At 32.1% G+C, this 16,868-nt stretch overlaps 1 protein-coding gene across 2 annotated transcripts; it reads left to right on the forward strand.

The window, feature by feature from the left end:
* The first annotated feature begins 196 nt into the window (after positions 1 to 196).
* Positions 197 to 9,697, forward strand: LOC103841150 (clustered mitochondria protein). Of its 2 annotated transcripts, none has more exons than XM_009117671.2 (27): positions 197 to 386; positions 637 to 897; positions 990 to 1,051; positions 1,158 to 1,347; positions 1,430 to 1,570; positions 1,658 to 1,808; positions 1,877 to 2,070; positions 2,183 to 2,284; positions 2,845 to 2,980; positions 3,091 to 3,219; positions 3,417 to 3,741; positions 3,838 to 3,942; positions 4,088 to 4,315; positions 4,398 to 4,538; positions 4,762 to 4,893; positions 4,985 to 5,155; positions 5,236 to 5,322; positions 5,416 to 5,544; positions 5,712 to 5,828; positions 5,960 to 6,028; positions 6,122 to 6,280; positions 6,382 to 6,438; positions 6,517 to 6,557; positions 6,673 to 6,792; positions 7,055 to 7,364; positions 7,444 to 7,623; positions 7,723 to 8,100. In XM_009117671.2, exons 2-27 carry the CDS (start codon positions 642 to 644, stop codon positions 8,098 to 8,100), a joined length of 4,110 nt encoding a protein of 1,369 aa, XP_009115919.1. In that variant the 5' UTR covers positions 197 to 386; positions 637 to 641. The 2 variants fall into 2 exon arrangements, with proteins under 2 accessions (XP_009115919.1, XP_033136964.1); XM_033281073.1 differs by lacking the exon at positions 197 to 386 and adding an exon at positions 9,582 to 9,697 and having other exon boundaries at positions 642 to 897; positions 7,723 to 8,298.
* Positions 9,698 to 16,868: the final 7,171 nt, after the last annotated feature.

Consider the following 16,868-nt stretch of genomic DNA (forward strand, 5'->3'; position numbering starts at 1 on the left):
CACCACAACCCAAGAAACAAAAAATCGAAACCGCATCGGTACTAACTGAGAGACCACCGGTTCCTCGTACCATCAAATCAAACCCATTGCTACTGTCGTCTGTATGAGGAATCTTAATTAACGTTTTTAATTACACATGACTAGCAATAAACTACGCAATCATCATAAAAAAAAAAAGAAAAGCCCATAGAAGGCCCAAAAATAACAAAAGCCCAAAAAGAGTGACTGGTTCCTCTCTCCAGCTAACTCAACTCAAGCTTCTAATAAAGAGTCAGCAAAATCATCAGCCGCCTGCCTCTTCTATCACTTTCAACCCTCCTTAAACCTCATCTCTCCTCCGTCGTCTCCGCCGCCGCCGTCATCCCATTTCTCTTTGCCCCCTCAAGGTAACTCCTTTAGATCCTCTACTAAAACCCCCTTTAATTACCCTTTTTGCTATATCTCCTTTTTGATTTCGCATCCGCGACTTTTTTTTGTTTACCCTTTATTGATTCTGGTGCTCCTTTATCTCTGTTTCCGTAAAAAAATGAATGAGATTCTCAAATTCAATCGTTCTTGCTTCATATCCGCATGTTTATTCGACCCTTTACTTTTTTTGCTTATGCTAATTCACTAGATAATTTTATCTCTCTTTAGGTGAAATGGCTGGGAAGTCGAACAAGTCAAAGGCCAAGAGAGCTGCGGCTCAGAGCTCTGCTGCTAATCCCACTGACTCTGCTCCTCAATCCGATGTTCCTGCTGCTCCTGCACCTGCCTCTGTTCCTGATAATGGAACCGTTGATAATGCTGTTGAAGCTACCGTCCCTGAAACCAATGAAGTTCCTCCTCCGGTTCCTAACGCTGACGATAGCGAATCACAAGCAGTAGCAGCAAGTAACGATGATCAACCTAAACAAGGTTAGCTCTTTATGCGTTTTCTAGGTAGCATTGGTTTGATTTTATCTCTCAATTGCATTCAGTTTTTTTTTAATATGCTTTTGCTTTCACAGGTGAACTTCGTCTTTATCCTGTTTCTGTCAAAACACAGAGTGGCGGTAAAATGGAGCTACAAGTGAGTTCAAAATTTCTCTCTTTTTTACCTTACTTACTATTATTGTTCTGTCTTAAAAAATCTCATATGTTTTTACTGAATCTGTCTAATCTGTTTTTTTTTTCAGTTGAACCCTGGAGACTCAGTGATGGATATAAGGCAGTTCCTTCTTGATGCCCCGGAGACATGCTACTTCACTTGCTACGAGTTGTTGCTCCGCAATAAGGAGAATGAGACTCACCATCTTGAAGATTACAATGAGATCTCTGAAGTTGCTGACATCACAACTGGTGGTTGTTCCTTGGAAATGATTGCTGGTAGGTTTTAAGAATTTGTATATTTTTTTGTTGAACACTAATTGCTTGACAATTGACTGTATTTGTTTCTTTCTTTCCACAGCGTTGTACGATGATAGATCTATCAGGGCTCACGTTCACCGAGCTAGAGACCTCCTTTCGCTTTCTTCGCTCCACTCCTCCCTGTCAACTACGCTTGCCTTGAAGTATGACGCAGCACTGAACAAAGCTCAGAATCCTGGAGGTTTCTGATTTGAATCTTTTTCTTTTTAGTGTTTTGACTTAATAATTTTGCTGTTCATGCACGCTGAACGGTTCTTTTCTGAATCAGACAAACCCAACGTCCCAGAGCTTGATTGCCTCGGTTTCATGGACGATGTACCTGCCTCGCTCAGGAAGTTGATCAGTTCTCCAACGGAAGATATCAAATGTGTGGAGAGCATTGTCTTCTCGTCCTTCAACCCTCCTCCAAGCCACAGAAGGTATGCACCTTCTGCTTTTAACTTATGTAGAGGCTGTAAGTATCTAATAATAATTTGTTTTATGACAGGCTTGTAGGAGACTTAATCTATTTGGATGTTGTGACGCTTGAAGGTAACAAATACTGTATCACGGGCACAACAAAGGTCTTTTACGTTAATTCTAGCGGCGGCAATATTCTCGACCCAAGGCCGAGTAAATCTGGGTTCGAAACAGCTACACTCATTGGTTTATTGCAAAAACTTAGCTCTAAGTTTAAAAAAGGTGGGAATAAGTATATATGTAATTCTTCTTAGTTTATTTACTACTCGTTTTATGACTTGATATTTATCATTCAGTTTGCTAAGTACTTTTTTTTTTCCTTTTGACTACAAAGCTTTCCGTGAGGTCATGGAAAAGAAAGCCTCTGCACATCCCTTTGAAAATGTTCAATCGCTTTTGCCGCCACACTCATGGCTAAGACCGTATCCTGTTCCCGGTGAGTTTGAATTTATAAGCTGTCTTAGTCCGTATCAACTTTGCACATACGGAACTTGAATATTACAGTATATTTTTTTCGTGCTGCATAGTAATTTGGTTAAGTAGCTTGGCTCTGTCTTTTTGAGGCCAGCTGGACTGGTTCTTTTAGAGGACGGTTTCTCCACCACATATCCTGATATATGCACTGATTATGGTTCTGAGATATTAACATGGCACGCCAGCAATGATTAGGATTTAAATGAAAGCTTTGCCTTGATCTTAGTTTCCTTATATGCAATAGATCCTAGAAGTCTCTTTCTTTTCTGTATCTGTTACTGCATCCTAAGGTACTGGTTATATTTAGTTTCTTGTCCAAATTGTTGGTTGTTTATTGTCTGCATGCTCATTCTGTTTTATATATAGACCATGCGCTTTACAACTATTAATATATGAGAAGATAAGTTCTTTTTATTTAGAATTTCAAAACACAATGGACTTTTCTTCCCATTTTTACAAAGATACGGTTGAAATAAGATTCGGTAATGTTATATCTGACGTAAGCTCTTGCATCTGGCTCAGATCACAAGCGCGATGCTGCCAGAGCAGAAGAAGCACTGACCATTTCCTATGGTAGTGAGCTGATTGGTATGCAAAGAGATTGGAACGAAGAGTTGCAATCCTGCAGGGAGTTCCCTCACGCTACTCCTCAGGAGAGGTACATGTGATATTTGACTACAGTAATTTTTTGTGTTCCATGAAACTTCTTATCATGTCAGTCTGTTCCTTTTGTAGTTTGCTTCTTATTGATTAATTCCTTCGTTTCAGGATCTTACGTGACAGAGCTCTTTACAAGGTTTCTTCTGACTTTGTCGATGCGGCTCTTAACGGGGCAATTGGTGTAATCAGCCGATGTATACCACCCATTAATCCAACTGATCCAGAGTGTCTGCACATGTTAGTGTTCATCCTTTGGTCTTTATCGCTGATCGCTATTGTCACCCGTATCTTTATGGTTTGAGCTCATTGTTGCTATGCAATCTTGTCAGTTGAATGATTATCTTTTGTCTAAAATATGGAAATATGACTTGAATCGTTTAGATGTTTACATCAATGTATTTTGCATCAGCGTCTCAATGTTGCATTTGTTGTAGGTATGTGCACAACAATATCTTTTTCAGCTTTGCTGTTGATGCGGACATTGAACAGCTATCCAAGAAACGTCCCTCAAGTAATATGGCTGAGAAAATACCCTCATCTGATAAGGTTCCCTGCAAAGAAGGAACATGCGATGGAGAACACAATGCAGAGCTTAACTGCTGTAGTGAGGCTCCTCTTGTAGAGAATGAGCAGGCAACCTATGCCTCAGCAAACAACGACTTGAAAGGCACAAAGTTGTATCAAGAAGCAGATGTACCAGGGTTATATAATCTGGCTATGGCCATTATTGACTACAGAGGTCATCGGGTTGTTGCTCAGGTACGTACCAATGCTGTAACTGCCAATTCTTTTTTACTTCGTCTTGCATCCGTATATTTTAACAGCTTGCAATGTGTTTTCATATCTGTGTTTTAGAGTGTTCTACCAGGTATCCTTCAAGGGGATAAATCAGATGCGCTTTTGTATGGTTCAGTCGATAATGGCAAGAAAATATGCTGGAATGAAGATTTTCATGCTAAGGTAATCTTGTTGTTGGATGTTGTAGTCATTAGTGTGATAGTTCTAGACTAGTATTTATCTATATGTACAATATTGTTACACATCTTTAGTATACGACCACTTTTGTTCTAACATAATTCTTTTTCCTGAATTATTCCTTCTGCAGGTGCTTGAGGCTGCAAAACTTCTTCACATAAAGGAACATGATGTTATTGATGCTTCCGAGAATGTCTTCAAGTTAGCTGCACCAGTGGAGTGCAAGGGGATTGTTGGGAGTGACAACAGACATTATCTTCTGGACTTAATGAGAGTGACGCCTCGGGATGCTAATTACACGGGTCCAGAGTCACGCTTTTGTGTACTAAGACCAGAACTTATCACTTCATTTTGCCAGGTACAGATTCTTCATTCCTTATAAACATATTTCATTCATTTTACTATTAGAGGTATTGATCAGTACATATGTCATGATGAAGGCTGAATCTCAATCAAAACGTAAAACCAAGACTGATGAAGGGACGGATATTGTTCCTGATCCTTCTGATGTTAGTGTTGATACTTCTAAGACGGATGATGAATTGAGCCATGGAGAGGAAAACGGAGCGTCAACTTCTGAGGTATGGGCTTACATCTGTTTGTGAAATGAAAGCACACAGTCAAAATACCAAGTAGGATTGGCTTCTGTAACAATGATGAAAATAACTATTTTCATTTGTAGTAGTAGACAATACTGAATACATTGCTAATACAATTGAACTCGGTGAATAGAAATGTCAGAGAACAGCTGTAACTGAGTTTACAAGACACTGTAATTGCTGATATCTTTGTTTTTATCTACAGAAAACTGTTGCAGAAAAGCAAGATACCACTGCCGATTCTGCAGCCAGATCATCTGAAAGTTCCAAACTATGTGATGAAATAACATTTAACCCTAATGTTTTCACTGACTTCAAATTAGGTGGCACGCAAGAGGTATGTTATGTTGCTATAGGTGCTGCGGCAAGATCTTTCCTTGTATTTGTTTAACTGATTTAATATTAATTATTATTTTTGGGTTAACCAGGAGATAGCTGCTGATGAAGAAAATGTGAAGAAAGTTAGTTCATACCTTGTGGATGTGGTGCTTCCAAAATTCATAGCAGATCTTTGCGCTCTTGAAGTTTCCCCAATGGATGGTCAAACTTTGACTGAAGCACTCCATTCTCATGGTGTCAATGTTCGTTACATTGGAAGGGTAAGTTCGTCATCTCCAGTGTTGTTTTGTAAAATTTATCTCCATGGCTGACGTTATTAGCAATGGCTGTACATGATCAGATTGCTAATGGAGTGAAGCATTTACCTCATTTGTGGGATCTTTGTTTGAATGAAATTACCGTAAGATCTGCCAAGCACATTCTCAAGGTAGTTTATAACGTCTGTAAAATTGACACTACAAACAAACATGGTTGAACAAGAGACAAGCTCGTTAGTTAACGTTGTTACATGCTTCTGCAGGACATTCTAAGAGATATAGAGGATCACGATATTGGTGCAGCAGTCTCACATTTCTTAAATTGTCTCTTCGGAAATGTTACTGGAGGAAAAGCTAGCACCAACAACGTGAATGCTAAAAATCAAAAGAAGGTTCGTGTGCACTATCAAAGTCTGTGTATCTATATAGTTCCTTGTTTGTTCTTCTTGAATTATGCTATTTCGTTCTTTGGAGCAGTCTATACAGTTTCATTTAACAAAGCATACTTATTGTTTCTGATTGGTATAAGGTACTATACTGACCTTTGAAATTTGGACAGGGTCAAGGAAGAGGGAAAGGAAAAGCTTCTGCAAAGAAAAGTCTCGCATCTTATATGATGGTTGATTCCAACATTCTATGGTCTGACATTCAAGAGTTTGCCAAAGCCAAGTTTGAGGTATAATAATCATTATCAGTTTAAACTTGTTTTATCCACTGTCTATTTGAAGTGTTGTCACCCTTCTGAGCAAGTTACTTGTACTTCTTACCTACTATAACCACCTGAAGCTAATGTGAGCTTATTTTCAGTTTGAGTTGCCCGAGCAGGCGAGAACTACAGCTAAAAATGTACCTGTACTCCGTAACCTTTGCCAGAAGGTAAGTAGAGAAACACATAACTTGCTCCTTCAGAATTTTGTTACTAATGTCAATTAATTATTGTTATTAATCGTTATTTATTTTGGTTAACAGGTTGGCATCAGTGTTGCCGCTCGTAAATACGACTTTGGTTCTACCTCGCCTTTTGATGCGTCAGATGTGTTGGATCTTCGTGCTGTTGTTAAGCATTCTGTCCCTGTATGCTCTGAGGCTAAAACTCTCGTTGAGATGGGGAAGGTCCAACTCGCTGAGGTAGTTATAGTTATGCTTTTTCAAATTAATTGTTTTATCCTGTTTCATCCTGTTACATCATGAAGGGCTTTTCTCTTACTAAAGTGATTAATCTCTTGTAGGGCATGCTTAGCGAGTCCTACACGTTTTTCTCAGAGGCGTTTTCGATACTTCAACAGGTAAAGTGGCCATACATCTTATAGACTGTCCACATATTTTAACTCTAAAACTGCTGATCAAGTTAATCTTATTTCCAGGTGACTGGTCCAATGCACAGGGAAGTTGCAAACTGCTGCAGGTAATCCTTCTACTGCCTGATGTCCACTGATCATCTATTTGTTTTTTATTTAGACTAGTATCTACGGTTTTTTGTTATCTTTGCCTTACGGTTTTTGTCTTTCTATGCTTTCCAGGTACCTTGCCATGGTTTTGTACCATGCTGGAGATATGGCTGGTGCCATAATGCAGCAACACAAGGAACTAATCATAAATGAGCGTTGCCTTGGTTTGGACCATCCTGATACTGCTCACAGGTAACAACCATTTTCCTTTTATTTTATTACTGTAACTTGTACCGAGTTGAAAAATGACAAGACTTTCAGCATTTGCTGCGTCAAATATTCTGGACGAGCCATATTTAGTATCCTAAAGACGTTTTGAACAAGCCTGTTACTGAATATAGTTTCTCTCCCTCACAATTCATTAGAAGTATACTGACATTTCAAAGTCAGGACTTGCAGTTCTTTTCTCTGGTTTGATATATATGTTTACTTACTTGGGGTATCTGAACTGCAGCTATGGCAATATGGCTCTATTCTATCATGGGCTGAATCAGACAGAGCTCGCTCTACAGAACATGGGCCGTGCCTTGCTTTTACTTGGCCTTTCATCTGGCCCTGATCATCCAGATGTTGCAGCCACATTTATAAATGTTGCCATGATGTATCAAGATATGGGCAAGATGGACACAGCTCTACGCTATCTTCAAGACGCTTTGAAGAAAAACGAGAGGCTTCTTGGTCCGGAACACATTCAGACTGCAGTATGCTACCACGCTCTTGCCATTGCGTGCAACAGCATGGGTTTATTCAAGCTCTCACAACAGGTATTACAGCTTCTTTAAGGCTTTGAATTCTCTTTTTTTTTGTCTCATCTTCTTAAGAAACTGTTTTTGTTTTCGTCAGCATGAGAAGAAAACCTATGATATACTTGTCAAACAATTGGGAGAGAATGATTCCAGAACAAAAGACTCTCAAAACTGGATGAAGACTTTTGAGATGCGTGAGGTTCAGAAGACTGCACAAAAGCAGAAAGGACAGGCAGTCGATGCGGCCAACACGAAAAAGGCTATCGATCTCTTGAAGGTATCTTACTTGGAGCTTTAAGTTTCTGGAGTGTTTTTGGTGGAAATCACAAAATTGTTTATAGTAATGTAATCGTTTTCCTGATCGGGGGTGCAACAGTCACGTCCAGACCTGATACAGGCGTTCCAAAACGCAGCAGCGGCAGAGAGGGCTAATACTCTGAACGAGGCTCAACCTCGGGGCAGAGGTTTTGATGAAAGAGCGGCTCGTGCTGCAGCTGAAGTTAGGAAGAAGGCAGCTGCTAAGGGGCTACTGGTTCGTCCCCAGAGTGGTGTTCCAGTGCAACAGCTATCTCAACTGATCAATCCAGGAACTGCAGCTTCTTCTAAGAAAAGTGGCGAAAATGGGGAGGCCAAAAAGGTAGAAGAGAAGAAAGAAACCTCTGGAAACGGGAAAACAACGAACGTGGCGGCTCCTGCAGGGTTGGGAGCTGGCTTAGCATCATTGGATAAGAAGAAGCAAAAAGCCAAAAAGTAAAATTTAGTAGCTTTGAAATGAAACGGTGCTCGATTCTAAGTAGTTGAGTTTGGTTTTGTCATTCACTTGGTGAGTCCATTGCAGGAGGAGAAGACTTGTTTGTGTACCACAAAACTTTTGTTCTGTTCTTCATTATATGTTTCAACGGTTTGGGCAACTCCCCCTTCCAGCTATGTCTGGTCTCTTTTTTAAAAAAAAACTAGATTTCCACCCGCACAACCGTGCGGGTATATATTTTCATATTTATATATATAGATATTTGTTTTACATAATTATTATATATTTTTAATGTTACTCACATATTTAAATATTTGTATAATTATGCCAAATATAATAATTTTATAGTTTTCATACTGTAAATTAAAATCATCACATATATATGTTGCTTATTATATATTTGTCTTATTGAATTTGCGTTTGATTACTAAATTAAATTTTTTAATGCATGAAACAACATATATGAAAATAATTTTATATTTAATTTATTATAATCATGATCCGTAATTCAAATCGCTAGATTTTTTTAGTAATTTTTTAATGTTTATTTATTCTATATAATAAATTACTGTATATTAAAAAGTTTAAGATAAGTTAAAATTTTATACATGTATTATATAGTTTACTTATATTAACCCGTTCTACCAACATATTATATTTTTAGCATAAATATTTTATATTTATGAAAATAAAATATGTTAATTTATCAATTTAAAATAATTTGATCATATTTTCTTCAATATAACATTTTTATTTTAAAATGATAGATTTTATTATAAAATTGATAAAATAGGATATAATTTTATTCTTTTAGTAACATTTCATTACTAATTACAAAATTAGTTGAAAATATTTATATTCAATTTATGACAATTAAGATCTTATTATAATCTTTTTCAAGAGATTTTGTTAGAATTTTAATTTATTTTTAAAAAATTAAAAGATATAAAAGATATTATGATTAAAGTAGTTAAAAATGTTATGTATATTAGCATTAGTGATATACATTTAATATAAAATTTAAATGAGGGTCCAAATAAAAATATCACTCATCAAAAAATCATGATTTTGATTTTATTAGAAAACAAATTTGAAAAACTTAAAATAAAAATAAATATTTATTTCTAACAAAATCTTTAAAAATTATTAGTAAATGTATTTGTGAAATTAATTAATTTCATTTTATTTAAATTTTCGTTTATAAACCAAAACTATATTCAATTTTAATTTCTAATTATATTTTATGATAATTTAAATTAAAACTAACTAATTTTTGAAAGTAAATTTAAAAAGATTCTAAGGAGATTTTAAAAAGATTTTGTTAGAAGATTTTAAATATATTCATTTGTATTTCAAATAAAATGATAAAGGTATTAAAATATATAATAATGAACTTATGTAAAATATGATATTTTCTAGGAATGGTCCAAACTAAAAAAATCACACATGAAAAGAAGTCATGACTTCTGTTTTAATATATAAGATATTTTACCCTCACTTTTATGTGGATGTAATCTTATCCCACAGAAGTTCTAGTTCGTCTAGAGAATAAGCTCACGATTTAAGCTTTGATTTAACAACATTTTGACTTCCTGTTTCATAAGTCTACTATATAAAGTTTGATTAACCACGGTCGATGAGGGGCGAACTGAAAGCACGAACGTCAAAGCCGTTTTAAAAACGGACCGAACTGTAAGGTCTTGGCATTTCGTTTTGAATTTTTTGGTCTTTAGTTTTTAAGTTCTAGAGATATACGAATAATATTGGGATATCTGTAAAATTTGGTTAATTATTTTAGTTTTCCACTTAATTCGGATAACATATAGGAACCTGTTTATATATCCAAGAAAATTTCAAATCCAATTTGGTTATAGTTTTTTTTTTTTTTTTTGACAGCAAGACCTTTACAGAACTCTGTAAACCAATTGGGTAACTCTGCATCCATGTGAACGACGAAAGACGGTTGCTTTCTAGCACTACGTGCTAAGCTGTCCGCCCGTTGATTCTCCGTCCGAGGTACATGAACAATATACGAGTTGTGGAAACTTCTCCGAAGAAGCTTGATATCTTCCAGATCACTTTCAAAAGCTGGCCATTCTGCTGGTTCCGAACTCATCTTCACTAATTGAGAACAATCCGTTACAAACGTAACCTGAAACTGTCGTAAGTTCTTCGTACATTTCATTGCCCAAATCAAAGCTTCTAATTTGGTTATAGTTTTCTGGATAATTTCGATATCTATACTATTATTTGTGAAGTGATTTAGCTTATTTGTCATGATTTCCATGATTTTAGGTAATTTTGCTTATTTGTCAAGTTTTAATTATGTTTAAATTGAGTCATTACTTTATTAATAATTTAAGTTGAGTCCATAATTTATTAATTTAGATAATATAACTATAAAATATGTAGATATATAATTATTTTGATTTTGCTTATTTGTCATGTTTTCCATGATTTTATTCTGTTTTGCTTATTTGTCATGTTTTTATTATGTGTTAGCTTAGTCATTGATTTATTAATTAAATGTCCTAAATATCATGATAATTATATATTAAAATGTACTTTTAAAAAATATTAGTATACATATCCGCAAAATAGGTTCGAGTTTATTAATTATTTTAAATATCATGATAAATATATAGATATCAAAATAAAAAATAATAATAATATTAATTAAACTAATGATTTATCCTAAAATCATGGAAAAAATGACAAGTAAGCAAATTAGCTAAAAACATGGATAAGATGACAAATAACCCAAATCACATCATAAATAATAGTATTGATATCTGTAATGAATTTTACATATAATTAAAAACGAATTTTTATTTAATAATATTTAAATCTATATGTTGTATTAAAATTCTTATTTTCTTATTTGTCATATTTATTAGGTTTTAAGCTTTTATATAGGTCATTGATTTATTATTAGTTTTTAACAAAGTATTTATTAATTTTCACAAAACTCGTAATGAATTTTATATATAATAAAACATGAATTTTATTTTAATAAAATTAAATTTATATGTTATATTAAATAATTAATTATAAACTCAATAATAAAATGAGAAAAAGACTAGTCTAGCACCAAACCAAGTTTATGTTCTCAAACTAACACTCAAGGCTCAAGCACAAAAATATGTTTCATTAAAGAGGTAAATATACACTTATACCTCTTGGGTTAATTAATCCAAACCTTAGGGTTTAGAGTTAAGGGGTGGGGTTTTGGAATTAGAGTTTAAAATTTTATAAAATAAGAAATGAATACTAAAAAATTAAAAATAAAAATTTTAAAAACAGTTTCAAAAAGTATTTTTTAATTATAAAAAGAAAATTTGAAAAAAAAAAATTCGAAAAAATGAGTTTCAAAAGAAAAATTATAAAAAAAGTTCTAATCTGAACACATATAATCTGAAACTATAAAAAAATTTCATTTTTTCATTTTTTTTATTTTTATTTTTATTTTATTTGTTTTTATTTATTTTTGTTTGTTTATTAATTTTAAACTAATGGTATTAGAGATATTTTTAATGAATGTCATTTTTGTGACTTTCTCCTTCTAGTGCTATTTATGAGACAAAAACTCAAAAGGTGCTATTATTGATAATTGTCCAAATAAAATTGTGAAAATATATTTAAAAGTTAAGAGAATTCTTATATATATTGTGTTGCTATCTGAAACAATATTTTTTTATTATAAAGTTAAAAATTTAAGATATACAACAATTTATAAATAAATATTAGTCAAACAAAAATATTTATATAAAAATATTTTCTAAACTATTTCTAATATATGAGTGTTTTAAAACTCTTAACACAATAATAAGTACATAGTTTGATGAAATTTTTTTTGACATATATAAATAATTTCATGTTTGATTTAACTATTTAAAATCATAAATAATAGCTTAACTTGTGTCTGAGTTCAAAACAAATTTTCTTGATTTTACTTTAAACAAGTTTAAGTTTAATCCGTAAAACATTATAGCTTCAATTGGTGACCACTAGAAAAATGAACAAAAATGAACAAAATAAAAAATAATTTTTTTTTGAAGAATTGAAACAATAAAAAAATATGATTTTTTGTTCAATTTGTTCCTTATCAAAATTGCATAGGAAATTTTTTTTCTTATAAATTTATTCCTCCATAGGGAATTTAGAAGAAAAAAGTGGAATCTACCTTTCAATAATTTGACTAAAATTTCAACATAACTGATATAAATTTTGAGAAACAATGAATTCACCATAATATTTTTCCTTCAACATGTTCACCAGCTAGAGTTTTATTATGCCAATTTTTGGATTAATAAGATATTAAATATTAACTATTCATAAGATGATTATGCTTGCATGTGCGGGCAAAACACCTAGTATATTTTTATAATAGTTCTGATTTTATAGAGAAAATTTGAGTAATTCGAATTTTTGGATAAAATAACAGGTAATTAAGATAATTAAAATATTTTAAATAAAATAAAATAACATTTGGTAATCAATTTATGAATATGGTTATATAAAATTTAATACTTTTAGGTATATAAACTGTATTTTGGTGTCTATTCAATTCTCAGTTTGGTTTTGATGCTTTGGTTTCATAGATATATAATTGAGAAAAAGAGTAGGATAGCACCAAACAAGTTTTTGTTTCCAAAGTAGCACTCAAAGCTCAAAGTCACAAAAATGAGTTTTATTAAAGAGGTAAATATACACTTATACCCCTTGGGTTAGTTAATCCAAACTTTAGGGTTTAGAGTTAAAGGGTGAGGTTTTAGAATTAGATTTAAAATTTTATAAAAAATAAATACTAAAATAAAAAATAAAAATTTTAAAAACAGTTTAAAAAATATTTTTTAATTATAAAAAGAAAATTTGAAAAAAATAAAAAAAAAAATCGAAAAAATGTTTCAAAAAAAATTATAAAAATTTAGAATCTGAAAACATATAATCTGAAACTATAAAAAAAATTCTTTTTTTTTATTTTATTTATATTTATTTTATTTATTTTTATTTATTTTTGTTTGTCTATTTAATTTTAAACCAAAGGTATTAGAGATATTTTACCCTTTAATGAATGTCATTTTTGTGACTTTTTCCTTGTAGTGTTATTTTTGATACATAAACTTCAAAAGGTGCTATTATTGACAATTGCCGTATATAATTTGTTCAGATATATATGAAACTAGGTGTTTTACCCGCGATGCGGGCTTAAACATTTTCATAAATTTTTGAAAAGTTCTTTGTATACTATTCTAGTTATATTGTGTTTTCCAAAAAGAATTCTTGCGATCAATTTAGTATCATCTATGCACTGTCTACTCTCGAATATATAAATATATATATTTCTGAACAATTAAATATTAAAATATTTTAGTCTCTAGTCAAAAAACAAAACTTGTTTCCAATTTATGTAAAGAATATTATTTTTTTGAATGAGCAAAGATTTAAGGATGGTTATTGTTTTAAGAACATTAACTTGTTATTTCTGAACAATTAAATATTAAAATATTTTAGTGTTATAATTTAAATTTGGGTCTCTAGTCAAAAAAACAAAACTTGTTTCCAATTTATGTAAAGAATATTTTTTTTTTTTGTGAATGAGCAAATATTTAAGGATGGCTATTAGCAAATAAATGTTTGAGAACTTTAATTTTTTTTTCTTGAGATTCTACTGCTATAATAGTTTAAGGGTTTTTGAAATATTACTAATTAATTGTTATTGATTCGAAGATTTTTAAATTTCATCAAAATTCTTTATTTATTTATGATAATAGTTTTTCATTCTATTTTAACAAAAATTAACTTTATTAAAATATAATTTCCTTTTTTTATTCATAAGATACAACTTTTAAAATATTTTGACAGTTAAAATAATGGATGTAAGATTTAAAATCCGCTATGTAATTGGTATTTGAATATCACAACAACAACTTACATAGCGGTAGAGTTTAGGTCTTTTTAGCTTTAAGTTTTGAGATTATTTTTTAGTGTTTAGGGTTGGTAGAGTTTTAGCGTTAGATGGGATTTATGGTTAGGTTTATGTAGGGTTTTAGGGTTAGATTTAGGCAGGGTTTAGGGTTAGCAGGGTTTATGGTTTGGTAGAGTTTAGGGTTAGAAAGGGTTTAGGGTTAGGTACGGTTTTTAGGGTTAGGCAGGGTTTAGGGTTAGGAAGGGTTTAGGGTTAGGAAGGGTTTTGGGTTAGGTAGCATTTAGGGTTAAAAAGGGTTTAGGGTGGGTAGGGTTTAGGGTTAGTAGGGTTTTGGGTTAGGTAGGGTTTAGGGTTAGGTAGGGTTTAGGGTTGGTAGGGTTTAGGGTTAGGTAGGGTTTAGGGTTCGGTAAGGTTTAGGGTTAGGTAGGGTTTAGGGTTAGGTAGGTTTTAGGGTTATGTAGGGTTTAGGGTTAGGTAGGGTTTAAAATTGGGTAGGGTTTAGGGTTAGTAGGGTTTAGGGTTATGTAGGGTTTAGGGTTAGTAGGGTTTAGGGTTAGTAGGATTTAGGGTTAAGTAAGGTTTAGGGCTAGAAAGGGTTTATGGTTAGAATGGTTTTAGGGTTAGGTAGGGTTTAGGTTAGGTAGGGTTTAGGGTTAGTAGGGTTTAGGGTTATGTAGGGTTAGGTAGGGTTTAGAATTAGGTAGGGTTTAGGGTTAGCATGGTTTAAGGTTAGAAGGGTTTAGGGTTAGTAGGGTTTAGGGTTAGTAGGATTTAGGGCTAGAAAGGGTTTAGGGTTAGGTAGGGTTTAGGGTTAGGTAGGGTTTAGGGTTATAAAGGGTTTAGGGTAGGTAGGGTTTAGGGTTAGGTAGGGTTTAGGGTTAGGTAGGGTTTAGAATTAGGTAGGGTTTAGGGTTAGGTAGGGTTTAGGGTTAGAAAGGGTTTAGGGTTAGTAGGGTTTAAGGTTAGTAGGGTTTAGGGCTAGAAAGGTTTTAGGTTAGGTAGGGTTAATAGGGTTTAGAGTTATGTAGGATTAGGGTTAGGTAGGGTTTAGGGTTAGTAGGGTTTAGGGTAGGTAGGGTTTAGGGTTAGGTAGGGTTTAGGATTTTAGGGTTAGGAAGGGTTTTAGGGTTAGAAAGGGTTTAGGGTTAGTAGGGTTTAGGGTTAAATAGGGTTTAGGGTTAGGTAGGGTTTAGGGTTAGTAGGGTTTAGGGTAGGTAGGGTTTAGGGTTAGGTAAGGTTTAGGATTTTAGGGTTAGGAAGGGTTTTAGGGTTAGAAAGGGTTTAGGGTTAGTAGGGTTTAGGGTTAAATAGGGTTTAGGGTTAGGTAGGGTTTACGTTTAGGGTTAGGTTGGTTTACAATTTGATAGGTTTTGGGTTTAGGTAGGATGAAGGGTTTAGGGATTAGGGTTTGGTTTATGTAGGGTTTAGGGTTAGATAGGGTTAGATAGGGTTAAGGTAGGATTTGTCAGGTAGGATTTAGGGTTTAGGTAGTAGGAAAGGTTAGCGTTTGGTTTAGGTTGGGTTTAAGGTTTGGTTTAGAATAATGCTTAGGATTATAGGGTTTAGGGTTTGTTTGTTTTTTTGTTTATGCATTTAGTGCTGAGTTTTTTGGATAAAATTTTATATTAATATTATTGATTCATAATTTTTCTTAAAATGTTAAAAATTTTAAAGTGATTTTTAATGTTCTTAAAACAAAGTATGTATTTTTTATTAAGTTTTTTGTGGCAATAAGTTGAATATATCTTAGACCACAAATCGTAAATATTCTTAATTTTATACAATTTGTTCTTTAAGTTATTGTTACTTTTATTTCCTTTTATACATTTCTCTTAATATTTATGTATTCATGCATAATATTTTTTTTTAAAGGATTTTTCAGTAACTAATGTATTGATTGTAGTTTTAAATATATTATAGTTTTCGTGCACTTGATTAATTTTTTTTTGGCGTTGGTGGTATTTGAAGTTATTTTGAACTTGAATGGATATTTACTTTCATAAAGTTTTTGGTGTATGTTTAAAAATAAAAATTTTTAAAGGCTTTTAAATCATATGAATATAATATTCAACACATTATTGTTGACTATTTATATATTTAAAATTATAAAGTAGGCAATTGCAAATTTGCTGAACTTATAGATTCGTTGCTACTTTATAAATTATCACACGATGAGATACATATGGTAAAGTTAAACTCAAATCTGTGTTTTTTTTTGTTTTATCTACTATGTATTAAGAAATAATTAACACATTCAATAATATTAAAGAGTAAAAAGTCCTGTCAATTGTTCATAGTATAAGCCTAAAGTTAAACTCAAATCTAGCCAAAGAAATAAAACTCAGATACACGTGTCGGTCAGTCAGAGAGTGACTTTCCACGTGGATAGCTTAGGAGAGAGGCAAACATATTTTTATATATATATATAGATTCATTACTAAAATAGATCTTAAAATAACTCAATATTATATTTTTAATTATATAATTAAAAAAATTATTTGATTAATATTTAATTATATAATTTACGTTTTTAAAGTTTTACTAAAATATTTTTTTCATATAATAATACAATATATATATATATATATTATCTTTTTTAATTATAATTTTTAGATTTTGGATAATTCAATATTCTGTTTTTAATTATATAATTAATATTTAGTTATAGAATTTATGTTTTTAACTTTTTACTTAAAGACTTTTAAAGATAGCAATACAATATATACAAAAGTTATCTTTTTAAAAAAAAATTATATTTTCAGATTTTGGATAATTCTTACTATTCTTAATATTGATCTATTATCTAATCAAAATCAATTAAAATTTTGTTCTTATTTTTTAA

The sequence above is a fragment of the Brassica rapa genome, chromosome A09 (assembly GCF_000309985.2).
Source record: "Brassica rapa cultivar Chiifu-401-42 chromosome A09, CAAS_Brap_v3.01, whole genome shotgun sequence".
Classification (NCBI taxonomy): domain Eukaryota; kingdom Viridiplantae; phylum Streptophyta; class Magnoliopsida; order Brassicales; family Brassicaceae; genus Brassica; species Brassica rapa.

Bases quoted from the DNA above. Each gene is read 5' to 3' on its own strand.
- LOC103841150 (XM_009117671.2), top strand. From the start codon at position 642: ATGGCTGGGAAGTCGAACAAGTCAAAGGCCAAGAGAGCTGCGGCTCAG. The intron at 1,052-1,157 runs GTGAGTTCAAAA...TTTTTTTTTCAG, and splicing joins GCGGTAAAATGGAGCTACAA to TTGAACCCTGGAGACTCAGT. The intron at 7,365-7,443 runs GTATTACAGCTT...TGTTTTCGTCAG, and splicing joins TATTCAAGCTCTCACAACAG to CATGAGAAGAAAACCTATGA.